Here is a 26,682-nt window from a genome sequence, read left to right as displayed (position 1 = left end):
ACACCATATTTGTTCTCTGGAAAGTCCATGGTCTTTACCATTAGGCATACTGTCACTCAAGCCAGGAAGAGCCTCAGAGATCATTTCAAATGACAGTAACAGTAATAGTGAACACTGATAGGAAGTCTGCTGTGCAGGCAGTGTACCAAGCACTTCATACATATGGACTCATTGGATCATCATGACACCCTATTATTATTACTATTATTCCCATTTTACAGATGAGGAAACTGAGGCTTGGAGAAGTGAAGTACCTTATTCTGGGTCTCATGGGGCAAGTGGTTTAAACTCAAGACTGTTCTAATCCAAGGAGCTGAGGAACCCTGACCCAGATATCTGTTTGCTTCTATCTTATGAGTTAGAAAATCTCCTTCCAGGCTTCCAGGACCTTTATGCTGCCTTGCTCCCTGGCCTACCCAGGGACCAGAACTAACTACAGGCATCTCAGCCCAGAAACCCATTGGGTCCCCCAGAAAACAGAAGTCAGATTCAGAGGGAAAAAAAATATATTTTTTTTATTTATGAAGCTTGAGAGGCTGGTAAGGGAGGGGAAGAGAAGAGAGGCTCTGGTGATGGCACCACTCCCCTCACCCCACCTTGTGCATTATTAACTGGATTTGAGCACCTGAGGGTCAGGAAGGGGGGGTCTGGATCCCACAGCGCATGTTAGCTGGAACAGCAAAGTCTGAAAGGAAGAAGCTAAGGGTGAAACCAAGGGGCCCAGGCAGACCCTCCCGCTCTCTCTATGCCCCACTGGGGACCCAGAAATCCTAATAGTCCTTCTTTGGGAAACTAGAGTTCTGGCCCTGAGGCCCCTCCATCCCTCAGACCCAGGAGTCCAGATCCCCAGCGCCTTCTCCCTCAGACCCAGGAATCCAGACCCCAGCACCCTCCTCCCCTGCAACTGCTCACCTATCTGCTGAGGTTTGGGCAAGTTCAGTTTGCTCATGACCTTGACAAACTCCTCACAGCTGAGGGTGAGCCGAGGGTTTAGAGTCCGCTCCTCCTCCACAGTGGATACTGTGAGTCCTAGTGGCCAAGAGAGGGGGAGGAATGTTGAGCCATCCAGTGCCTTGGGCCTCCCAGAACTACATTTCCCAGGAGGCGTCAGGGTGCCTTTCCGGCCCAGGCCTAACAGATTGCTTTCCCTCCTCAATGGGCACTATGGGAAATGTAGTTTCCCACAGTTCCCTAAGTTCTATAAGGAAGTCCCAGGAGAGCCTAGGCCTTCCGGATTCTAGGCATCGTAGTTTCTACATCCACACTCAGTACACCTAAGCACTTGATCTTTTTGGCCAGAGGAGTTCCTGGGAATTGTAGTCTGCAAGCCACAGCAGTTTGGTGCTCCCTCTCAAATAGTAAGTTATGTAAATCCCACACCTCCTCCAGGAAGCCCTCACCGTGGTAATCATGAGCAGGGTAGATCAGACAGTTTCCTGGAAGTGTGAAGATCTTTTCATGAACTGAGTGGTACAAGGTCTTAGCACAGCCTGGGGAGGGAAAACTCAGAGGTCAGTGGAGCAACAGGATGAGAGAAGCTCCCAAATCCCTTCCTTTCAGGAAAAGGATGAGAGGATAAAAATCACTGTAGCTAAACCGTCTCCCTCATTTTCTGCCAGTAGCCCTTTGACTGGGTAAAGAAGGAGAGGGAAGGGCATTCTAGGCAGGTGGAACAGCATAGGCAAAGAATTGGGAAATGGTGAGAATTCAGCATGACTGTAAACAAGGTTGGGATATGACCCTGAAGCACCAAATGCCCTCACTCTGGGGATGCCAAGAAAGGATTCTGGGCAGGGAAAGTGGACGGGAAGGTAAGAAACTGAAGACATGAGGCCAAAGAGGAGGATAGAGCCATGGTTCTGACAAGAAGCTCTGAGTCCTAAGTTGGGACAGGGACAAACCTCTCTGGAACTTCTGCCACCTTTCCTTTCAGCCTAAATCTTTCGATCTCATGACTGTGTTGGGGATGGATAAATGGGAGATTAGGAGCCTCAAAGAGAAAAAGATAAGAGACCAAGATGGAGAGATAAGGAAAGAGGAAGAAAGAGGCAGCCTGGGGATCTGGTTACCCACGGCCAGCTTGCTGTGGCTCTGTCTCTTCTCTTTCGTTCAGCCTCGCCCGCCTCCTTCAAGGCAGCTAAATCCTCCCAATTTAGTGTCCACCTCACATTCACACACATACTCAAATCTCATACCCTGATATTGTGAAAGTAAACACCCTTCCCGCAGCGAAACCCCTTAATCTAATTGCCCCCAGCAGCTAAACCCCAAATGTAACACCACCTCCTAGCAATTAAACCACTGAATCTAGCAACCTTCTAGCAGCTAAATTGCCAAATCTAACTGCCCCCAGCAGCTAAACCCCTGAATCAAACTCCACACCCCTCCCCACACCAGCTAAACCCCTTATGGGAGGTTAAATATATGCCCATGAACACTTTGAAACTCTTCTCTTGAAAATGTGACACATAATTCCCCTTGCCTTGACTTAGTGGTCTGGACTAAGTGACTTGCATCTAATAAATAGGATATGGCAGAAATAACAGAGTTTAACTTCCAAGACAAGCTCATTAAAAAAAAAAAAATTAGGCCTTCTGTCTGTCTGTCTCTCTGATTGTTCCCTCTGGGAGAATCTAGCTGCCATGTTGTGAAGACACTCAAGCAGCCCTATGGAGAAGTCTGCATTGTGAGGAACTGAGGCCTCCTGCCAACAACCAGCAAGAGCTCACTGGCCACGTCAGTGAGCCACCTTGGAAGTGGATCCTCCAGCCCCAGTCAAGCCTTCAGTCAGCCCTGGCCAGCAGCTTGGTTGCAACCTCACCCAAGACCCTGAGCAAGAACCATCCAGTTAAGCTTCTCCCAGAGTCCTAACTCTCCAAACCTGTGTGAGATGATGTTAATCATTGTTTTAAGCCACTAAGTTCTGGGGTGATTTGCTTTATGGCAATAAATAACTAACACACAGTCTTGACTCTTAACTGTCCACCAACCACTAACCTCTGAACCCAACTCTCCTCCACTCCAGCACTAAACTCCTTGAATCTAATCCTGACCCCCTAAAAGTCTAACATTCATTCATTCATTATTGCAACTGACACTTAAAACCCTGGCACCCATATAACCATACTAAGATCTCGGGCTGGGGAAAGGGGCCTGTGACCTTGCTGGAAGTCTGTCCGCCCACACCCTCGGATAAGCAGGGTATCTCCAGTGAAGGCCATGCTGTGGTCATCCAAGACGAAGGTGACACAGCCTGCGGTGTGGCCCGGGCTGGCCCGGGTCTCCAAGGCCTGGCAGAGAAGGAGAGTACAAAGAGTCACCAATAAGGCTGTGGCTTTACTCTCATGGTGAAACTGGCCTCAGAAGCCCCCCACCCCATCCCATCCCAGGGTCACATCTAGATAACCTCTTTTCGATTAAAAAAATCTGAAGTTAGATCCCGGACTCAAACCTCACTCCAGAGTAAACTCCCAAAGAATTAAAAACTTCAAGCAAGAAAATAAAATCATAAAACAGTGACAACAACAAAAATACAAATAAATATATGATCTCTGGTTAGAAAAGAACATCCATCCCAAAAGTCATAAATCATTAAGGGAAAGATCAGTGGTTTGAATATAAATAAATTTGGTGTTTCTGAATGGCAACATCATAAACAAAATTTAAAGGGAATCAACATGGTGGCAAAATATATTTGTAACACAAATACACCACATAGTAGCATACTTTATGTACAAACAGATCTTATAAATCAGTAAGAAAAAGATAAGCACACTAATATAAATATGGAATACTAAACAGTCATTTAAAATTGTCATTGAAATAAAATTCAGTGATGCTATACACAAACATTTAATGGCATGAAAAGATATTTACTATCCAGTAAGTGCAAAAAACAGGTTACAAAGCAACTTGTACAATGTCATCTCTTAAAAAAAAATTTACTCTTAACTCAAAATATTTTTTTCTTTAGCCTTTTCCTATATTCTTTTTTTTTACAGTAAACATGTCATTTTATTTATTTATGTATTTTTAAAACACGTCATTTTATAATCAAAAATAAAACACAAAAAAATAAAAAATAAAAAAAATAAAATAAAACACAAAATTCACGATAAATGAAAGATCTAAACATAGAAAACCCAAAAAATTCTAGAAGGAAATATAGAAGAATATATATATTTATAAATACATATATATTTATATATATAAAATCTTGAGGTAGAAAAGGTTTTTCTAAGCATGATAGGAAATTCAGAGGCCATAAGGAAAAACAGGAACAGATGTGACCACATAGTTTAACTTCATTACAGAAAAAGACAAAAATAGGAGTGACAAGACAAAAAAACTCAGAGACAACATTAGCAGCATGTATAAGAAAGTATTAAAAAGTGTGAATAGTCATAATATATAAACAGCCCCTAAGCATCAATAAGAACCCCCAAAGAAAAATGGGCAAAAGAAAAAACCAGGCAATTCATGGTAGAGGGAACAAATAGTCAAAAAACATCTAAGATGTTTGATCTTCCTTAAAAGAAAGGAAGGGAAGGAGAGATCTAAAACCCCTATTTTTCACCTAACAGATTGGCAGTTGTCAGAGTTGCTTAGGGTGCTTGAGGCAAACCCTTTCATCTCCTGGGATGTGAGTACAACTCAGTATAGCCATTTTAGAGGGCAGCTTAGCAGCGTCTAGCAACATCGCAGATGCACATACTTTCTGACCCCTCAAAGTCACTTCTAAGACTCTGTGGTTGGGTTTCCCTGGTGATGCAGAGGTTAAGAATCCGCCTGTCAATGCAGGGGACACGGGTTCGAGCCCTGGTCCGGGAAGATCTCACATGCCACGGAGCAACTACGCCTGTGTGCCACAACTACTGAGCCTGCGCTCTGGAGCCCGCGAGCCACAACTACTGAAGCCCATGCCTAGAGCCTGTGCTCCACAATAAGAGAAGCCACCACAGTGAGAAGCCCGTGCTCCACAACGAAGAGCAGCCCCCGCTGGCTGCAACTAGAGAAAGCCCCGGGCGGCAGCAACAGAGACCCAATGCAGCCATAAATAAATAAATAATAAATAAATTTATTAAAAAAAAAAAAAGACTCTGCGGTTAAGAACCCCTGACACATGAGCACAAAAACACCATCCAGGGAGCCCTGATTATCTAAATTCCCACGCTCAGTTCAGGGAAGCAACTGTCAGAAAATATTTTTATCCCAATGATCTAACAATCACTTAAAAGGTTAGTTCTCACTCACATATCACTCCTCTTCTCTTAATAGAGGCCCCTCCCGCCAATTAGCATCCTCATCCAGGTCAGTCATCTGCTAATTGTTGAAGGACACAATGTGCAGACTCTGTTTCCACACCCAATATCCATTCTAACCTTCCCCACTCACAGATCTCCAATTTGGTCTGGGGCATCAGTGTGCCCCGCCAAGCACTTTCTCAGCCTCCCTGACAGCTTGGGTGGCCTCTGGCACAGTTCTCTGGACAATGAGATCTCGATAAGTCTCCTGAGGATTTCTGGGAAAGCTTTTCCCTTCCTGATAAAAGGGACTGGCACCTGCCCTTTCCACTTCATCTGGCTCTGGACACAAGGTGTGATGGCTGGAGCTGCAGCAGCCATCTTGCAACCATGAAGGAAAAAAGCCAAGAGAATCCCACAAATGATGGTGCTGCCAAATCGAAGAGAATAACTACCTTCTTCCAAATTTCCTGTTATAGAAAAAAATTAAACTATTTATTTAAGCCACTGTATGGGTTTTTCCGTTACTTTCTGCCAAACACCTTCCTAGCTCATCTACAATAGAAATATATGGGCAATGCAAAACAAGTGCAAAGCAAAATCACAAATCTTGCAAAATCTTGTGGGAAAAATCACATCCCCTGGCCCCCAAAATTAACATTACCTTTTGGTAGTAGAGGGATGATCTGTCACTTTTTATTTTGTATGTTTCCATACTCTCTGAATTTTTTTTTTTTAAACAAAAAGCATGGGAGTCTTTTGAACTAAAAAGGGGGATGGATATTCAGGAGTAATGTTCAAAATATTTAACCATAGTTATGGCATGGGTATTGGCCAATCAGAAGGATGTCAGTTGTAAACAAGCAGTAGCTAGAGTATATACAGTTGACCTTTGAGTAACACGGGTTTGAACTGTGCAAGTCCACATATAGACGGATTTTTTTCAGTAGTAAATACTACAGTACTACACGATCTGGTTTGGTGAATCTGTGGATGCAGAGGAACTGCAGATAGAAGGACTGCAGATAGAAGGACCAACTGGAAGATATACCCCAATTTTTGATTGTGGGGAGGGTCAGTGCCCCTAACTTCTTAGGTTGTTCAAGGGTCAATGGTATATGGTATATATAATTGTCTTATGTGTATACACTGAACAAAATTTTAATATCAATTGAACACAATCCAGCTTGCCACATAGATCAAGATCCCCTAGGCCCTTAGTGACTGAGTCTGTGTCTCAAGTGGCTTTGCTGATGATCAGCCTCCCTGTTTATCTTTCTCTTCTCTGGAATATCTAGAATTTATCCTCTATCAACCCCCATAATCCTGCCCATCTCAGGCCTCTCCTGCTTGGGCCAACTGACAGCCTCCTCCCTGGCCTACCAGCCTCCAATCCACCTCCTACATGACCCTGAGGGGGGTTTTCTATCACCCAGATCCAATTTTGTCCCTCTCTGCTCAAAACCCTTCCCCAGCTCCCACTGCCCCTAGGGCAGAGTACCAGCTCCTCAGCCCCTGCTCTGGTGCCTGCTCACTTTTCCAGCCCCATGTCCTATAACATCCTCCTTTCCCCAGCTACTCTGAACCCGAGTCATTTCCAGAAAATAGCACACTTCTCCACACCTCTTTGCCCCCTGCAATTTCCTCTTCTCCCATCAGTCTGATTTACCTACTCTTTAGAAGCCTGGCATTGATTACCCTTTTTCCTGTACCAGGCTCTCTTCTAAGCACTTTACATGACTGAACTCATTCAGGCCACAACATCCTTATGAGGTAAGTACCACTCCTGTTCCCATTCTACAGATGAGGAAACTGAGGCACAGGATGAGAATGAACAAACTATAACTATACGCGACAATATGGATGACTCTCACAGACATAACCATTAGCAAAAAAAAAAAAAGTGGGCTAGACATAAAGAGTGGAGTAGGGAGGAATGGGATAAAGTGGGAAGTCTCAGTGTGCCTTGTACACAGGAAGGGTAAGTGGTATTTCATGAAGCTGAGGTTTCAGTGCTGAATCCAGATGTAAAATATTTCTCTCTTGGTGAGGGCACATGGATTAGTGGTTAGGAGTAGTCTCTGGAGCCAGGTGACACGGATTCTAATTTTGGCTCTGCTATTACTAGTTGTGTGACTTTGGGCAAGTTACTTCACCTCTCTGGGCTTCTCTGCTCATTTGTAAAATGGGCATAATAATTGTCCCCACTTCATAGGGCTATTATAAAGATTAAATTATTTCATGTATGTAAAGCATTTTAAAAATGCCCAGGGAATTCCCTGGCGGTCCAGTGGTTAGGCTCCAAGCTCTCACTGCCATAGGCCCAGGTTCAATCCCTGGTCAGGGAACTAAGATCCCATGAGCTGCGTGATGAAGCAAAAAAAAAAATGCCCAACACAATAATTGCTATATTATAAAAATAATAATGTTTTAAAATTCTAAAAACACTGATCTAGTGGAACCACCAGGCCTCCTGGGTTCAATTCCTCGCTCAGCTACTTTCTCAGTATAACTTTTGGGCAAGTCACTTTCCCTCCCTGCACTCCCTTCTCTGTAAAATGGGGAAAATGTTTCTGATCTCACTATGTGGTTAGGAAGGTTTAATGAGATCTATTTGTCAGAAAAGACACAGTGGAGGCTCAAGAACCAGGTTCAGCCATAGCAATGTTTTGTTTGGACTGCTCAGTAGTTATTAAAAGTCTGAATTTGTTGTTTACCCTTAACATTTGGAAGATTTTTCAAAAATGTATATTTGCAGCTTCTAATTAAAAAAAAAAAAAAAAGGCTTTACAGTAGACAGACTACATTCCCAAGCATGAATAATCAACTTGAATTATGTAGTGGGTGTCCTCCATAAATGGGGCACACACCCCAACACTAGCCACGGGTCCCACCTCTCCCTGCTGCCAGGAAGTGATATTTGATTCTGAAAATTTTGTGAGATACATGCTGAGAAAATGCACTTTCTCACAATTCTAAGTGAAAAACAAAACACTCAGTATTTGTTAACTATTATTAAGTTATTTATTATTATTATCATCCAATACAGAAATATCTGCAATCTACTTCAGTTAACAGCAAAGAGAAGTTTTCAAAGAACAAGTTAAATAACACCAGGAGGAAACAACCAGATGCATCCAGAAAGTGGGATATTCTGCAAGACAACAGGCTGGGAGCTTCAAAAGTCAATGTCACGGGGCAGAAAGGGTATGAAACTGTTCTAGATTAAAAGAGACTCAATAGACCTAACAGCCAAATGCCATGTGTGAACCTCGATCGGGTCCTGGTTCATAAAAACAGCTGTAAAAATGATTCCTAAGCACTTGGAGAAATTTGAACATGGGCTGGATTTCAGAACTATTTAAGAATTATTGTCTATGTCGTTAGATGTGACAAAGATTTTGTAAAAAGAATGGTTCTCGGGCTTCCCTGGTGGCACAGTGGTTGAGAGTCTGCTTGCCAATGCAGGGGACACGGGTTCGAGCCCTGGTCCGGGAAGATCCCACATGCCGCAGAGCAACTAGGCCCGTGAGCCACAATTACTGAGCCTGCGCGTCTGGAGCCTGTGCTCCGCAACAAGAGAGGCCGCGATAGTGAGAGGCCCGCGCACCGCGATGAAGAGTGGCCCCCGCTTGCCACAACTGGAGAAAGCCCTCGCACAGAAACGAAGACCCAACACAGCCATAAATAAATAAATAAATAAATAATTAAAAAAAAAAAAAAAAAAAAAAAAAAAGAATGGTTCTCCAAGGGGTGTAGTCGAGGGAACCCTGAGGGTCTGCAAGATCAAAACTATTTTCATAATAGTGTGAAGAGGTCTTTTGCCCTTTCTCACTCTCATTCTCCCCTGAGAGTTCAGTGCAGGTTTCCCAGAAGCTCCATGACGTGTGATGATGTCATCGCTCTGACAGCTGATGGAATGTGTGCTTGTGGATTCTTGTGTTTTAAAAAAAGTCTCAGTTTCAACTTCTGATACAGTAAATATGTTTTGCATATCTAAATACTTATTTTTTATTTCTTTTTTTTTTTTAGCCTCACCGTGCAGCTTGTGGGATCTTAGTTCCCTGACCAGGGACTGAACCCAGGCCCTCCACAGTGAAAGCACAGAGTCCTAACCACTGGATCACCAGGGAATTTCCCATTTCTTTTTTAAAATTGAGATATAATTGACATGTAACTAATACAGTAAATATTGCTTGATAGAACCCAGGTAAACAAAAGCTTTTCAGGGCCCTCCATAATTTTTAAGAGGGTTAAGGAATCCTGGGGACCTGGGATTAGTATCTTGAGCAGCACCCCCTCTATATCGCTATATTTAACAGGCAACACTAACTTTCAGAATCCGCCAACCCTCATGGGAGCTAGAATGTTCAAATCTCAATCATTGCTTATTAAAACAGAAAATCCATTCTACAGTGAAACCATACAAATTTGGCCCACTGCGAATATAAAATGTACAACCAATTCAAAAAGCTGTTTGGGGCTTCCTTGGTGGCGCAGTGGTTAAGAATCCGCCTGCCAATGCAGGGGACACGGGTTCGAGCCCTGGTCCGGGAAGATCCCACATGCCGCGGAGCAACTAAGCCCGTGCGCCACAACTACTGAGCCGGCGCTCTAGAGCCCGCGAGCCACAACTACTGAGCCCACGTGCCACAACTACTGAAGCCCACATGCCTAGAGCCCGTGCTCCGCAACAAGAGAAGCCACTGCAATGAGAAGCCCATGCACCGCAATGGAGAGTAGCCCCCGCTCGCTGCAACTAGAGAAAGCCCGTGCGCAGCAACAGACCCAACACAGCCAAAAATAAATAAATAAAATAAATAAATTTATTAAAAAAAAAAAAAAAGCTGTTTGGCAGTTTCTGCTAAAGTTAAATATGTGTCAGTTCTAAGACTCAGCAAGCCCACTCCCCGGAATTGAGAGTAATGTCCAACAAGAGATTTGTACAAGAATCTTCAGAGTAGCATTATTCATAATAGCCCCAAACTAGAATCAACCATCAAAAGGAGAATGGATATAAATTGTCATCAATTCACACAGTGAAATGCTCTACGTCAGGGGTTGGCAAACTATGGTCGGTGCACCAAATTTGGCCTGCCATCTGCTTTTATAAGAATGACATTTCATGCCACATGAAAATTATTGAAATTAAATTTTCAGTGGCCATAAATACAGTTTTACTGGAGCCCAGCCGTGCTTATTCATGCATGCACTGTCTGTAGCTGCTTTCACACCAATACGAAAATTAAGTAGTTAAAACAGGGACCATATGGCCTGCAAAACTGAAAATATTTACCATCTAGTCCTTTACAGAAAAAGTTGGCCAACCACTGCTATACAGCAAAAAAGGAAAGAACTACAATGATATACAATAGTAGGTAGAGTGAAAGAAGCAGACATAAGAGTACACACTGGTTCCTGTTTATAAGGTCCAGAACAGGCAGAACTAATCTATGATTAATTAAGTCAGAGGAACGGTCCCTTGGTGGGGCTGTCAATGGCCAGGAAGAGGGACAAGGAAGACTTCTGGGGCGACGGGCATGTTCTGGATCTGGGCGGTGGATACCCAAGTACAGACATATGTTAAAATTTACCAAGCTGTACATGTGCAATATGTGCCCCTTTTACTGTATAATATGCATGTTACAATTCAAATTTTTTAAGTGGGAGGAGGAAAATGAGAGGGAAAAAAAGTGCCCATCTCCAAAGGTTTATAAAGAACTCAGACAAAAACCAAACAAAATGCTGAACAATCATAAAGACAGATAATAACACGTGCTAACAAGGATGTAGAGGAACTGGAACCCTCACACAACTGGTTATGGGAACATAAAATGGTATAGACGCTTCGGATAACAGTTTTTGATAGCAGTTTGGCAGTTCCTCAAATTGTTAAACAGAGTTATCATATGATCCAGTAATTCCATCCTAAGTATATACCCAAGAGAGATGAAAACATACATCCACACAAAAACTTGCACATGAATATTCATAGTGGCATAATTCATAATAGCCAAAAGTGGAAGCAATTCAAATGTCCATCGACTGATGAATGAAAAAATAAAATGTGATATATCCATACAACGGAATATTATTCAGCAATAAAAAGAAATGAAACACTGATATAAAAAGAAATGAAACACTGATACATGTTACAACATGGATGAACTTTGAAAACATTATGGTCAGTGACAAAAGCCAGTCACAAAGACCACACATAGTATGATACCATATTTCTATGCAATGTACAGAATAGGCAGATCTATAGAGACAGAAAGTAGGTTAGTGGTTAGTAGAGTGAAAGAGGGGCACACTGGGGTGAGAGCTAAGGGGTGTGGGGTTTCTTTCTGGAGTGATGAAAATATTCTAAAATGAATTGTGATGATGGATGTACAACTCTGAATATACTAAGTCACTGAATAGTAAGTACACTTTAAATGGGTGAGCTGGATGGTTTGTGAATTATACCAATAAAGCTGTTTAAAAAAACCAAGCAGGGACTTCTCTGGTGGCGCAGTGGTTAAGAATCAGCCTGCCAATGCAGGGGACACGGGTTCAAGCCCTGGTCCAGGAAGATCCCACATGCTGCAGAGCAGCTAAGCCCGTGCGCCACAACTACTGAGCCTGTGCTCTAGAGCCCGCGAGCCACAACTACTGAGCTCACGTGCTGCAACTACTGAAGCCCACGCACCTAGAGCCTGTGCTCCGCAACAAGAGAAGCCCCCGCTCGACGCAACAAGAGAAAGCCCACGCACAGCAACGAAGACCCAACGACCCAATGCAGCCAAAAATAAATAAATAAATATTTAAAATAAATAAATAAATAAATAACCCAAGCACTAAAGCTAAATCTTCCACAGCTAAGCCCTTCCATGTTGATTCATTGAAAACATCACTCATCCAGTTTAACAAAGGGCTCTTCTTGACACAAAACTCCAACCATTTCTAACACCTCTAAGGCTTCTCAACCCAAGAAATGCTTGTTAGCACCTGCTTATTATGTACAGTGTACCTAAATGTACAATGCATTTTCTTTTTTACCTGCTTCCAGAAAAAGGCTTGAAATAAAGAGGCTGTAACCAGTGGAGCCAAACCCTCTGGATCCCACACACAGCCTTTATTTCCACAAAACAATCTGACTCAGTTTAATTGGTCTCGTTTAGCAAAACCCTCTAACTTGGAGGCCAAGTCCAAGTGACATTCTGGCCCCAAAGCCAGCCAAACTCTCTAAGTCTTTAGCAACTTTGATCAGAAAAAAGTCCTGCCAGCTGTTTCCCCTCCCTCTGAGGGCAACCTAGCACCCTCCTCACCCATCGTATTGCCCTGGGTTGAAATTCTGGCCGGAAACCTGCTGATTCTGCTCGTGGCAAAGAAAGGAGAGGAGGTAGGAACCTTCAGACCATTCCTGTGTGAGGCAATAGCAGGGCTGGGGTTAGGGTGAGGCAAGCAGGCTCCTATAGGGAGCAACGTTTAAGGAGGCGCCCACTCGAAGGTACCAGCCCTGCCTTTGCACCACCTTGAGAATGAGCGCCTCCTTAAATGTTGCGTCCTGGATTCCTCTCTTGCCTCACCCTAGTCCCGGCTCTGGGCAACTGCATGCGCCTTCCTCCAACAGTGGCTCTGGGAAGACAGAGCTGGGTCTCTCCCTCAGCCAGCAGTGACCTTGTAATTCCAGCTCCCAGTCAAATTTTATGAGACTCCAGGACAAAGGAGTTGCCCCAAGGTTATAGGAAACGCCATAAATGTTGTTGACTTAGGGGATGGGCCAGAGACACACCTGCCCAGAGCCTCTTGGCTCAGTTTTTCACCTGGGTTTATGGCGCCCTTCTCCCCTGAGACAGAAACTCAGGAATCAGGAACCCAGGCCTGGGGCCCCTCCTACCCCAGGACTCAGGAGTCCAGGCCCCCAACCCACTCTTCCCTTTAGTCCAAAAACTCCAGGTCACCACCCTCTCAGGGACCCAGCATCCAACTCACGAAGCGCCCGAAGTGGATGGGGTCTCCATCCTCAATGTGAATGTCAGCCTGGGCCCCACTAAGGCGGGAGATGACAGACTGGCAGCCGGGGAGGAGGGACCGGAGCAGCCCGGAGCCGGTAATGTGGTCCGCATGGCAGTGGGTATTCACTGGGAGAGAGAGGAGAGCCAGGTCCAGGAGGGCACTGAGAGGACGCAGGATTCCCAGCCCCCAGCCCCCTCCTCCCTCAGACCCAGGAGTCCCGGTCCTAGCTTCCCACTCCACTCTACGATCCCGCCCCCTCAGGCCCAGGAGCCCGGCCCCCAAACGGACCAGCATACAGCAGCCGTAGCCCCAGCTCCTTGACCAACTGGGCATCCCGATGCGCTGTCTCCAGAACCGGGTCGATCAGAATGGCCTCTCGGGACTCTCTGTCACCCAGGAGGTAAGTGTAGGTGCAGCTCTTGGGCTCAAACATCTGGAAAGGGGGTGGGGACAGGTGAGAGCACAGATTCAGATCCCCCCTTACTGTGGACCCAGGAGTCCAGGCCTCAACTCGATTCTCTTCCTAAGATCCAGAAGCAGAAGTCCCTGCCCCCCCCCCTTTTTTTTACTTAATGGGTTTATATTTAATATAGTACTTCTCACCATGGAGATGTTACCCGTTAATATAAATTTTTTTTTGTTTTTGTTAAACATTAAATCTCTTCTCCATTTCAATGTCAATATAAAATATTTTTTTCCATTAAATCTTTTCTCCATTTCAACGTTAGATACAACGAATACATTTTCTAAACTTTTTCCCCCACCAAGAGATAAGTTTTAATTTTTGACCAACTGTATTTAATATCTAGGTACAATATTAACTTGGGAGATAACAAAACAAAAATCCATTAAAAATATGGAGAAAAGACTCCTCAGTGATGCAGAAGGCAGTGATACAGTGGCAATTTCCTAGGATTCTGGGCAAGAGTTTTCCTCTTCCTATTGAGAATTCTTAAACTGTGAAATATTACTTTTGCAAAGTTCAGCCTTCTCACTTCTTTGACCTTCTTTCTAACTAGCAAATGCAAATTACAGACGGCATTTTTCAGTGCATTATTTGTTGTGAAGAAACGTTTTGTTTTCCATTTCATATAGTATATGAATTTGTTCCTATTTATAGGGAAGCCAAGACTATGAAACTACCCTATTTACTGTTTCTTGGGAACTTTCAGACACCAAAACTCAGTTCTGAACCTCAACAGCACAAAGGTTTTCAGGGCAAGGTTTGATTCAGGAGGTCCTTCAAAGTCACACCTGTCCATTTCTCCTTCGTGCATAGACCCCCCCAAACAAGCACAAATGCCTGTAATACTGAGAACGAGAGCGATTGCATCTCCGGCTTCTACTGCTTCAACAACAGGCAGCACCAAAAGCAATGAAAAGAGGACTAGGAACAATTGTATTGAAACTAAGATCATGATGTTGAGATCTTGAGGTGACTGGTCCTTAAAAGCTGAAGGTTTCAAAGAAAGCGGTATTTGTTTAATTCTATCAGTTCAGGATGCTGAGGCTAAGAGGTTCCACGTGACAGCACCTCCAAGTCAGCAGCCATTACAGGAATCCCCCTGCCCGGAGTCAGGAGTCTGGGACCCCAGCACCTTACTCCGTCGGAACCAATGAGTCCCAACTTTCATCCATCCCCAAACCTGGGTCCCCATCATCCTCTTCTGTAATGGAAGCAAGAGTCCAGCCCGAAGCCCAAATCGGGGTCCCAGATCTGGGACCCAGATCACTCCCCTTTAAAGGACGCAAGAGTCTAGCCCTACACCCCTTCCCGCAAAGATCCAGGCATCAGGGCCCGGGTATCTCTCCGGATTTAAAGGACCCAGGAGTTCCGCCCCTGCCGCCACCCAGGATCCAGTAATCTCGCTCCCCGGTCCAGCCACCGCGAACCTGCCGTAGGAGGATGGGGGCTCCAGACTCGCTGTATTGACTGAGCTGCCGCCCAGCGACCCTCAGTGCAGAGCCCGCCATTGCGCCCGAGGCTGGAGACTGAGTGGTGCCAGCGGAAGCCGAACGCACCCAAGGCTGAACCCCGCAGGGGTAGAGAGGGGCGGGGCGGGGGCAGGGGCGGGGCCCGCCTTAAAGGGGCCACAAGTGCCTGGGGCCGAGGGCGGGACGGAGCGGAACGAGGCTGGGGACCGATAGGGAGACTTTAGAGACGGAGAAGACAGGAAGACCCAGAGGAACAAAGAACAATCACCTCACACCAGTCAGAATGGCCATCATCCAAAAGTCTACAAACAAAGCTGGAGAGAGTGTGGAGAAAAGGGAACCCTCCTAAAGGCTGGTGGGAATGTAAACTGGTACAGTCACTATGGAGAACAGCATGGAGGTTCCTTAAAAAACTAAAAATAGAGCTACCATATGATCCAGCAATCCCACTCCTGGGCATATATCCGGACAAAACTATAATTTGAAAAGATACCTGCACCCCAATGTTCATAGCAGCACTGTTTACAATAGCCAAGACATGGAAGCAACCTAAATGTCCATCCACAGATGAATGGATAAAGAAGATGTGGTACATGTATACAATGGAATATTACTCAGCCATAAAAAAGAATGAAATAATGCCATTTGCAGCAACATGGATGGACCTAGAGATTATCATACTAAGTGAAGGAAGTCAGACAGAGAAAGACAAATATCATATGACATCACTTATATGTGGACTGTTAAAAAATGATACAAAAAAAAAGATACAAATGAACTTATTTACAAAACAGAAACAGACTTACAGACTTCAAAAACAAATTTATGGTTACCAAAGGGGAAAGGTGGGGGTGGGGGTGGGGTGGGATAAATTAGGAGTTTGGGATTAACATACACACACTACTGTATATAAAATAGATAAACAACAAGGTCCTACTGTATAGCACAGGGAATTCTACTCAATATTTTGTAAAAACCTATATGGGAGAAGAATCTGAAAAAGAATGGATGTGTGCATATGTATAACTGAATCCCTTTGCTGTGCACCTGAAACTAATAATACATTGTAAATCAACTATATTCCAATATAAAATAAAAATTAATATTTTTAAAAACCAGAGAAACAAAGAACAGGGGGACACTCAAAGGGCGAGGGAGACACACTGGGAGAAGCACAGACTTCTCTCCCTGGAGAAGTAGAAACCCAACAAGAGACCCCAATACACTCATAGCCCCAGGGCCATTTTATAGGAAAAGCAAATGGTTGGACCTTCATTGTTAGAAAGAAAAAAAGTTTGGTTCAATGTCATTAGTGTTTTGAGGGGCTGTTGGTTGAGTGCCTGGTCCCAGAACAACAGATTATCCCATTAAACTTTATTTTAAAATCACTTAAGGGGCTTCCCTGGTGGCGCAGTGGTTGAGCATCTGCCTGCCAATCAGTGCAGGGGACACGGGTTCGAGCCCTGGTCTGGGAAGATCCCACATGCCGTGGAGCAATTAGGCCCGTGAGCCACAACTACTGAGCCTGTGCGTCTGGAGCCTGTGCTCCGCAACAAGAGAGGCCGCGATAGTGAGAGGCCCGCGCACCGCAATGAAGAGTGGCCCCCGCTCGCCGCAACTAGAGAAAGCCCTCGCACAGAAACGAAGACCCAACACAGCCAAAAATAATAAATAAATAAATAAATTTAAAAAAATCACTTAAGTATTTTATCAGGAATGTTTATGTCTTCCCAGGAAGAAATCATTAAAAAAAAATTTTTTTTTCCACGATGTCTTGTAAAATCAGGTTGGGGATCATTTGACTTCTCTTGGAATGTGAACCTCTAAAAACGGCTTTTGTTCATTTATCCCAAGGACCTAGAGTTGAGACAATGTCTAGTCATGGGCTGTCTGAAACTTGCTCTTTGGAATCATACCAGTAGTGAGAATAGGGCATCCCGCTCTTGTCTGGAGGATCTAAGTCACTTTGTCACAGATACAGAAGGCCAACTGTACCACACCATTTGATATAAGGGACTTGCGCATTTGTCAATTTTGGTGTCCATGGGGGTCCCGGAACTAACCCCCTGTGGATACCAAGGGAAGACTGTAACTCTCCCTGTGTTTGGGGAGACAGCCAGTACTCCCTCTGCAGTCCTCTACCCTTACCTACAGCAAATCAATAAAACCCAACTTTGCCAGACTTCTAGTATATTCCTGGTGGGCTTTATCAGGGGAGAGACTCAGGGAGCCACTCAGAAACAAGGAAGATGCTGAGACTCAGTGATATCAGAGAGAGAGAGAGAGAGAGATCTGGAGAGACTTTCAGAGATACATTGGGAAATACAGAATTGAAATGGGGTGTCTGTCAAAGAAATATGGTCACTTAGATACACTCGAAGATTCTAGAAGATCGTGGAGGTGGGAAGAGAATGTGGGGAGCAGGGAGCATTAGAGAGGGGAGAAATGTACAGGGAGAAGGAGAGAATCTCTCAGAACAGGGAAACACCAAGAGAGGGGAGAAACAGGCAGAAAGAAGAGCTCAGACTCAAGGAGAGAACTTTGTTCAGTTATTCCTCACATTGAGGTCTCCTGAATGTCTGGCTCAAGCTGAGCGAAACTGGAGACCTAGAGTTGAGTCCTCAGTCTGGTTGGTGGGGGAAAGAGGTGCAGACATCAGGGCTAAAACAAGGAGAGGTACAGGGATTGCCAGGAGCTCAGGGGAGAGAGAAGCCAGGAAAACAGAGACTCTGAGGCACACTTTACTGTGAGGGTCCCGCAAACAAGACCTCTCCATCCTGGGGCCCATTCCTAATTGTTTCTGCAGGATTGGTAGATGCTTACCTGTCCCTTGAAGGCGTGCACACCCTCTGGGGATTTTGTAGAGTCAGCTGCGAGATATCCTAAGAGTTAGAAACTGGCATCACCCTTCCCAAATGTGTGACCTCAGGCTCAAAACTAAACCCTTCTGGGCTTCTCTTTTCTCATCTGTAAATTGTGGTTGAAAATAGTTCCTCCCTCACTGTGAAGATCTAAGAAAAGATACATGTGGTGACTTCCCTGGCGGTCCAGTGTACCGCCAGTGTACTTAAGACTCTGAGCTTCCACTGAAGGGGACACGGGTTCAATCCCTGGTCGGGGAACTAAGATCCTACATGCTGCACAGCCAAAAAAGAAAAAAAAAAAAAAAGATACACACACCCCAATGTTCATAGCAGCATTATTTACAATTGCCAAAATACGGAAGCAACCTAAGTGTCCATCACAAGAATGGGTAAAGAAGAGGTGGTATATATATACAGTGGAATACTACTCAGCCATAAAAAAGAATGAAATTTTGCCACTTGTAGCAACATGGATGGACTTGGAGGGCATTATGCTAAGTGAAATAAGTCAGACAAAGAAAGACAAATACTGTAGGATATCACCTATATGTGGAATCTGAAAAATACAACAAACGAGTGAATATAACAAAAAGAGGGAGACTCACAGATATAGAGAACAAACTAGTGGTCCAGTGCGGGGAGGGAGGGCAAGATAGGGGTAAGAGATTAAGAGGTACAAACTATTAGGTATAAAATAAGCTACAAGGATATATTGTACAACAGGGGAACATAGCCAACATTTTATAATAGCTATAAAGGAGTATAACCTTTATAAATTGTGAGTTGCTAGATTGTACACATGTGATTTATATAGTATTGTCAGCAACTATACTTCGATTAAAAAAATAAAGATCCAATGAGTTCACACATGCAAAGAGTTTGGGAGATCACCTGGCACAGAACAATTTCTCAGGTGTTGTGCTCTCAGGGAGGTGGCTATCATTATTTCATCGTCATCCGTGACTCCCTCCTCTTGCTACTTCCTCCCAATTCATTACTAAGCCCTGATGAATTAACCTCTCCAACCAGACCACTTTTCCCTCATCACACCCTCTGCCCCAGTCAAAGAGGCAGCAAAGCATAGATGCAAATTACATGGATTCCAGGGTCAGGCTGCAAGTGTTCAAATCCTGGCCCTGCTATTTCCTGGCTGAGTGACCTTGGATAAGTCTTAGTGCCTCATTTTTATCTCTGTACAATGGAGATAATAGTAGCGCCTCTTCTTGAAAACTGCTGTCAGCATTAAATGAATGAACATATATAAACACTCAAGACAGATTCTGACCTATATCAGATGCTGTAATTAATAATATAATTATATAATTATCGATATCATATAATAATATAATTATCATATAATTATAATAGTAATTTTTAATAATTACTAATATAATTAACATATAACAGCCACCTCACTGGCTTCTGTCTTCCACTCTACCTCCCTGTAATCCGTTTTCCACGCAGCAACCAGTGAACCTTTTAAAATGTCAATGAAGACACTGAAGAGTCAAAGCAAACAAATTCAACTTGTGGATCTTGTTTAAGTACTGACTGAAACAAACCAAGTGTAATAAAAAGATTTTTATGGAATATGAGGTCTGGCATAGCTTCAAAATCATCTGGGAGGAGTGAGTGGGGAAATGAGTCCAAATAATCCTTCCGTATAACTCCCACGGCTCCCAGGGTTCGCCAGACCTTGTGGATTATCAGACTGAAGATCCACCCATGCGGGCGGGGGTGGTTTATGGGCACTTCACGGTCATTCCTGTACGGGGCGGGAAGGTGCACCGTCACTTCCCGGGGGAAGGATGCCAAGCAAGCCACCCCGGGCCTGGCACCAGGAGCTCCAGCGGGGAACAAGGGGTCCCGGGCACCTGGAGACCGCCGCCCTCCCGGCCCCAGGGCCGTAGCATTGGGGTGGGAGGGGCGGAGAATCCTGAATCACCCAGCGGCGAAGAGTGCCGGGCGCTGTGCAAATAACGTGACTTTTACTGGGCATCAGCTCGCTCTGAACCCGTCCCGCTCCCTCCCGCTCTCGAGGAAATAGCTAGCCTTTACTTGCCAGTGCCTTGAGGGGTAGAATAGGCAGCGGGCTCTTGAAACTCATTCGGGAGACGGAACTCAAGCCCCGAGCGGAATTCTCGAAAAGAACGGGGACATACAAAAGGGAAGTTGTCTCAGAGATCTCTTGAGTTAGGTTTCCCCGTGTTAATTCCTGCACGTGCTTGACTCCAGTCAGCCACCGTAGGCCCTGCAAGCCTCGGCACACTTTCCTCCGGTCCCTCGGCCTGTAGCTCTGCGCTTGCTCACCAATTGGCTTGCCTTGCGCACCCACCCCCTCATTCCATCCCGTCTCCCCCGCTGCAGCCTCCGCGGGCCGCGACTGCGCATGCGAACTAACGCCCCACCGGCCCGGCGGAGGAGGAGGGAATGGAAATGAGGCTGGGCCCAGCAGCTAACGCGCGCTCCCTCGCCTGCCCTCCCGTCGCAGGGCGCGCGCCGGGCGGTGCAGAGTCCGAAGGCAGCGCCTCAGTGGCCGCGGCCCCCGAGGGAGGGGCCCGGAGCCCCGCCCCCAGGGAGGGGCCGCCCGCAGGTGAGAGGGCAGCGGTCCGGGCACAGACGCCAGGGTCTTCGGGAAGTAGATTGGGGGGGCTGATCGCCAGAACTCCCGGAACGAGGGAGGGCCCTGATGCATAGGTTCCGGAGGGGCGCATGGGCGCCTGAGCCTTGGGAGGGTGCATTGGTGCCCGAATGCCATGATCCCAAGGGGGTGCGTGGAGGCTCAGACGCTTGGGACCTCGAGGGAGAAGTCCATTAGGGTTCTCTGAATCGCAACACACGAGCCACGCTCTTTCTGTGTTTTCCTCCAGGTCTCCCCTCTACACTCCACGGCTCCAACTCCACGCAGGGGTTGAAATTTAGTGACAAGAAGAAGGCAGTTCACGCGGCGTCAATGGACTGAGACTAAGCCAAGAGCCGGGTAAAGCTACCTCTTCGATGTGAATCCCGCCCACTGAGCTCGTAGGCCCCTCCCCTGGGACAGAGTTGCTGAGCAACCGACTTTGGGTCTTATTAGTATAGCTCCACCCATCCCCGTCTTAGGTTCCTCGGCCGGTTCCGCCCACTCTGGACATAGGCCCCGCCTGCTCCGCGCTCTGGGGCGGCTGGGAGTTAGTTATAGAGGCCCCGCCCACTCCGCTCGAAGGCTCAAACGCTGAGACTAAGTTCCAAATAGACTGCTTCTGGGTCGGGTTTGCATAACCCCGCCCATTGTGCCCTTAGGCTCCGCCCACCCTCGCCTTATAGGACCCCAGACTTAAATAGACCCTGCTCCTAAACATACTGACCCCTGATTATTAGGCTCTCAGCACTTTCCCCAACAGCCTGATAAACACCGGCGTCGCCTCCTCTCCCACCCTAGGCCCTCCCTCTAGGTTTCTGGGCCGGCAAGATGCTGGAGCGAGATGCTGAGTCTGCATCGGCCCGGGGCACCGATCCTAGTCCCACTGGCAAGGAGCCTGTGAGCAAAGGAGAAGGTGAGGGCGGCTCCACCTGTGAGTAGGGGGCATTCTCCAGGAACTGGGGTCAAGAGAATCATATGTTGAGGGAATCTCAGGGTGAAGTTTTGAAGGCCCAGGGTGATAACCATTTCGGATCCCCAAGAACGCCAAGTTCTGGGGAATCCTCCAGGTTGTCTTGGGGGACCCCTCATTTCTAGGGGAGATGACATGCAGGATTTCAGGGTGATCACTTGGGAAGATACTAGAAACGGACACTTTAGTAGCTTTGGGGAAGCCGTAGCTCTGGGGTTCCAGCGAGGTAACCCTTTGGAGCCCCTTAGGATGATGCATGGCAGGGAGTGAGAAGGAGGAACATGCCATGTGGGGAATCTCAGTATGACCCTTGAGGTGTCCAGATACGCTAGAATATCAAGGTCGAGGGGGAGCCTGGTGTAGACTCAGGGCTGCTTCCTGGAGCCCACCAACCCTCCTGTCCCCCAGCTCCCTACCAGGGCTCGCCGCAGAAGCCCAGCCAGTCGGTTCCAGGGCCCACCACGTCCGCGGGGGCGCCTTCCCGACCCCGCCGGCGGCCCCCGCCCCAGCGCCCGCACCGCTGCCCCGACTGTGACAAGGCCTTCTCGTACCCGTCCAAGCTGGCCACGCACCGGTTGGCACACGGCGGCGCCCGCCCCACCCGTGCCCCGACTGCCCCAAGGCCTTCTCCTACCCCTCCAAGCTGGCAGCCCACCGCCTCACGCACAGCGGCGCCCGTCCGCACCCGTGCCCGCACTGCCCAAAGGCCTTCGGCCACCGCTCCAAGCTGGCAGCCCACCTCTGGACCCACGCGCCCGCCCGCCCCTACCCGTGCCCCGACTGCCCCAAGTCCTTCTGCTACCCTTCCAAGCTGGCGGCCCACCGCCATACGCACCATGCCACCGACGCCCGCCCCTATCCTTGCCCGCACTGCCCCAAGGCTTTTTCATTCCCCTCCAAACTGGCCGCCCATCGCCTATGTCACGACCCCCCGACGACGCCGGGCAGCCAGGGCACCGCCCGGCATCGCTGCTCCAGCTGCGGCCAGGCGTTTGGCCAGAGACGCCTCCTACTCCTTCACCAACGCAGCCACCACCAGGCCGAGAGCCCGGGGGAGCGGGAGTGAACCCTCCCCTTGGCTCACTGGCTCCCTATGCTGCCAGCCCCGGTCAATAAGAGGTGGCATCTCTAAGCCAGGCTGTATGGACTTGCCTCTTCCAGGTAGCCGGAAGGGAGGTTGGCCCCCGCACTGGGCTCAGACTTAGCAGGAGGAACTCGTTTCTGGGAGGGGAAAACATCACCCGCAGAGTTAGCACTGGGCCCCAAACCATGGACCTGGAGGTGTGGTTTGAAAGCCCTGGCTCTGGTTTTTCGCACCTCTTCATATGGCAAAGGTTAAATGTCTGCTAGCATCCTGTGCTGCTGAGGAGTGTGGCGAGACAGGCTCTCCTTATTGTCGTGAGTTTAAATTAGTGCCTCCACTTTGGCCATTGAGTGTATGTATAAAAAATTTTAAATGCACACATGCTCATGTCAACTATTCCACTTCTAGGAATTTATCCTATAGATAAGCACATGAAAAAAAGGTATAAGAGTAAGGTGTTCACTGCAGTGCGATGGCAGCGGCCAAAGATGGGAAACAACCCGAGTGCCCATCAATAGGGGACCAGCTAAGGAATTTACAGTACAGCCAGAGAATGGAAGATGTAGCTGTAGGGGAAAAAAGTCAGCTCTACATGTACTGACATGGAAGTATTCCCAAGATAAGCTAAATCATAAAAGCAAGAACAAGGGGTGTATACCAGTAGCGTAAAAAAAAATTTTAAGGCCAAGCTTTGGAGCCAGCCCTGACCCACTAAAGAGCCGCAGGGCCTTGGACAAACTTGTCACTTCTCTGAACTCAGATGCCTTATCTATAAAATGGGAGGGTTTTTTGTTTGTTTGTGTTTTAATTTGGCCACGCTGCAGGTTTTTAAATTTGGCTGTGGCTTGCGGGATCTTAGTTCCCTGACCAGGGATCGAACCAGGGCCTCGGGAGTGAAAGCACCAAGTCCTAACCACTGGAGCGCCAGGGAATTCCCAAATGGGAGTATTATAAGGCCTTTACAAGCATCTTCTCAGGCAAAGATGGTTCCCCTCTTGGAGCCTGTTCCTCCGGCTATAAAACAAGGATGACTGAGCTAACATTGTACTGCTCTTCGTTCTACAGATATGAATTAAGCAGGTACCGTGTGCCGGGCCCTGCACAGGGTGTTAGGAACACAGCAGTGAACCAGACAGACCTGGTCTAGTGAGGGAGGTGCACACCAACCAAGTAGTGGCAAACACAAAGTAAAGAAGCCAAGTCCACTTTGAACAAGCAGGGGAGCCTCGCCTCCCTTCATACCAAGAATTATTACAAAGCTGTAGTAATAGGCCGGTGGTGCTGGCTTGGCAGTAGGCTAGTGGGAGGGCACTGAGAGCTCAGGAACAGACACGCGCGCTTACGAGGTGCTAATAGGAGGCGGTCCCCACCTGTAGATCAGAGGTTGGCAAGTTTTTCCTGTAAAGGGCCAGACAGTAGATCTGTTTAGGTTTTGCAGGCCATACTGCGTCTGCCACAACCACCCGGCACTGCTGTTGTAGCGCAAAGGCAGACACATGCATTGTGATATGTGGACGAGCATGGCCGTGTTCCGATAAAACTTTATTTACAAAAACAGTAGGTGGGCTGGATTCTGCCTAAGGAGTGTAGTTTGCCGGCCCCTGCTGTAGATGAGTGGGGAAAGGATAGCTAATCTGTGTATGAGCTGAGAGATAGGGAAGAAAATTAAATGAGACCCTGTGGTAGGCAGAATAATGGTCCCCCAAAGATGTCCACATCCTAATCCCCAGAACCTGTGAGTGTGTTGGCTTCCACACAGCAGAAGGGACTTTGCTTATGTGATGAAGGATCAGCTCTTAAGATGGGAGATTATCCTGATTATTCCAGTGGGCCCAGTGTAATCACAAGGGTCCTTACATGGGAAAGAGGGAAGCAGAGGAGTCAGAGGAGATGTTGCCAATGGAAGCAGAGACTGGAGTGATGTGGGACCACGGGTCAAGGAATGCAGGCAGCTTCTAGAGGCTAAAAAAGGCAAGGAAATGGGTTCTCCCCTAGGGCTTCCAGAAGGAACACAGCAAAATAAAAATTTAAATAAGTAGATAAATAAAATAAAAAATAACATTAAAATAATTTTAAAAGACAGAAGGAACACAGCCTGGCCAGCACCATGATTTTAGCCCACTCAGACTGATTTTGGACTACTGACCTCCAGGACTATAAAATAAATTTGTGTTGTTTAAAGCCTATGATTTTGGTAATGTGTTACAGCAACACAGAAACTAATGAGGCTCTCTACCTCACAGCATACACAAAAATTAGTTTCTAGTGATTTTAAGATCTAAGTCTGAAACACAAAACTCTAGAGCATTTAGATGGAAATAAAGGAGAATCCCTTAGTAACCTCAGAGGCAGAGAAAGTATCTTTAAGACACAAAAAGTACAGATCGTAGAGGAAAAGACTGGTAAATTTGATCATAAGCAAACCAAGTTACAACGATGATAGAGAGACAGTATTATGAGGGTAGACCTGGCAAATACGCTTAGATATAGAGGGTGAGGAAAGGCCTTCTTGAGGAGCTATTGTTCAGAGCTCAGATCTGAAAGGTGTGGAGGATGGAATGAGAGGTGGTTTGTGCAATCTCCAGCATGAGGCTGGAACCAAGCAGACAAATGGGAATCAGGGGGCCTCAGGACTGCAGGCTGCTCAGCAAGGCCCTTGGGGGAGGGGGGAGGGGCAGCGGAGGGGCAGGCTCCCTCCCCCAAAGCCAGCAGTACGGCTTGTGTCCATATTTACCGTGGAGCTGCCCCGGAAGATTTCCTCCAAAGCGACCCCACCCCACCGCCATCAACGTTTCAAGGACACAAACTCATCTGGGGGGGTGTCCATCTGGTCCAACCTTACTTTGTCCAGATGGGAAAGCTGGGTGCAGGAGGGATGGGATTTGCCCGCAACCAAGCAAGGGACAGTGCTGGGTCAGGGTGGGTCCTGGGTTTTCCTGATACCCCGACACCCTGCTACTCCTTGCACTTGTCCTGCCTGAAGACCTCTGCACTTGCTTTTCCTCTGCCTGGAATGGTTCCCCCAGAACCTCCCTTACTTCTCCCAAGTCCCTGCAGACAGGTGAGTCCTCTGAGACACGTTCCCTGATGACCCGATCACTCTCATCACTGTATAACAACACTGCCTGGCTTTTTCTGCTCACACAGCATTTATCGCCGCCCCACACTGCAGGACACTTGCCGTCTCTCTCCCCCGGCAGAGTGTCAGCCCCGTAAGAGCAGGGGACTCGTGTCTGTTTTTTCACTCTGCAGCCCCACTGTCTCACACGTGGTGGGTGTGGTGGGCAGAATAATGGCCTCCCAAAGATGTCCACATCCTAATCCCTGGAACCTACGGATGTGTTATGTGGCAAAGGTTGAATTAAGGCAGCATAAGGAATGAAGGTTGCTAAGTGGCTGGCTTTAAAACAGGGAGATTACCCCAGGTTATCTGGCTGGGCTCAGTGTAATCACAGGAAGAGTCAGTGTCAGTGACACAGCATAAGTAAGACTCGACTGGCCCTTGCTGGCTTTGAAGATAAAAGGGGCGTGGGTTGTGGGCAGCTGCTAGAAGCTGGAAAAGACAAGAACGCGGGTTCTCTCCCGGAGCCTCCAAAAGGAGCGCAGCCCTGCCTACACCTTTTTTAAAAAAATTTAATTTATTTATTTTTAGCTGCATTGGGTCTTCGTTGCCGCGTGCGGGCTTTCTCTAGTTGTGGAGAGTGAAGGCTACTCTTTGTCGTGGTGTGCGGGCTTCTCACTGCAGTGGCTTCTCTTGTTGCGGAGCACGGGCTCTAGGCACACGGGCTTCAGTAGTTGTGACTCGCAGGCTCTAGAGCGCAGGCTCAGTAGTTGTGGCTCGTGGGCTCTAGAGCGCAGGCTCAGTAGTTGTGGCTCGTGGGCTCTAGAGCGCAGGTTCAGTAATTGTGACGCACAGGCTTAGTTGCTCTGCGGCACGTGGGATCTTCCTGGACCAGGGATCG

The 26,682-nt window shown here is 47.0% G+C and overlaps 2 protein-coding genes and 1 pseudogene across 3 annotated transcripts; 1 reads left to right on the top strand and 2 right to left on the bottom strand.

Annotated features, from left to right (window-relative positions):
- Positions 1-492: 492 nt before the first annotated feature.
- On the bottom strand, positions 493-20,220 carry LOC118885655 (persulfide dioxygenase ETHE1, mitochondrial). 2 transcript variants are annotated; one of them, XM_036834504.1, is made up of 7 exons: positions 15,138-15,276; positions 13,533-13,677; positions 13,221-13,369; positions 3,161-3,290; positions 1,401-1,490; positions 913-1,029; positions 493-685 (listed from the first exon to the last, which is right to left on the bottom strand). In XM_036834504.1, exons 1-7 carry the CDS (start codon positions 15,216-15,218, stop codon positions 633-635), a joined length of 765 nt encoding a protein of 254 aa, XP_036690399.1. In that variant the 5' UTR covers positions 15,219-15,276; the 3' UTR covers positions 493-632. The 2 variants fall into 2 exon arrangements, with proteins under 2 accessions (XP_036690399.1, XP_036690400.1); XM_036834505.1 differs by lacking the exon at positions 15,138-15,276 and adding an exon at positions 20,106-20,220 and having other exon boundaries at positions 528-685.
- LOC118885657 lies at positions 14,370-14,662 on the bottom strand (annotated as a pseudogene).
- Positions 20,221-20,409: 189 nt separating the features above from the next.
- Positions 20,410-22,739, top strand: LOC118885656 (zinc finger protein 575-like). The gene is given in 5 exon segments (XM_036834506.1): positions 20,410-20,636; positions 20,914-21,023; positions 21,465-21,579; positions 22,045-22,227; positions 22,230-22,739. Coding segments are annotated over 3 exon segments (741 nt in total). The 5' UTR covers positions 20,410-20,636; positions 20,914-21,023; positions 21,465-21,494; the 3' UTR covers positions 22,703-22,739.
- Positions 22,740-26,682: the final 3,943 nt, after the last annotated feature.

Source organism: Balaenoptera musculus, chromosome 19 (genome assembly GCF_009873245.2).
Source record: "Balaenoptera musculus isolate JJ_BM4_2016_0621 chromosome 19, mBalMus1.pri.v3, whole genome shotgun sequence".
In the NCBI taxonomy this organism is placed as follows: domain Eukaryota; kingdom Metazoa; phylum Chordata; class Mammalia; order Artiodactyla; family Balaenopteridae; genus Balaenoptera; species Balaenoptera musculus.
This window is presented reverse-complemented; position numbering and strand designations above follow the sequence as displayed.

What these genes read in the sequence shown, in the direction of transcription:
- LOC118885655 (XM_036834504.1), bottom strand. Translation starts at nt 15,218, where the DNA reads ATGGCGGGCTCTGCACTGAGGGTCGCTGGGCGGCAGCTCAGTCAATAC. An exon ending in CCCCCATCCTCCTACGGCAG is followed by an intron (nt 13,678 to 15,137) that starts GTTCGCGGTGGC and finishes CCCCCTTTCCAG; the next exon opens with ATGTTTGAGCCCAAGAGCTG. An exon ending in CCCTGCTCATGATTACCACG is followed by an intron (nt 1,030 to 1,400) that starts GTGAGGGCTTCC and finishes CTTGGCCACTAG; the next exon opens with GACTCACAGTATCCACTGTG.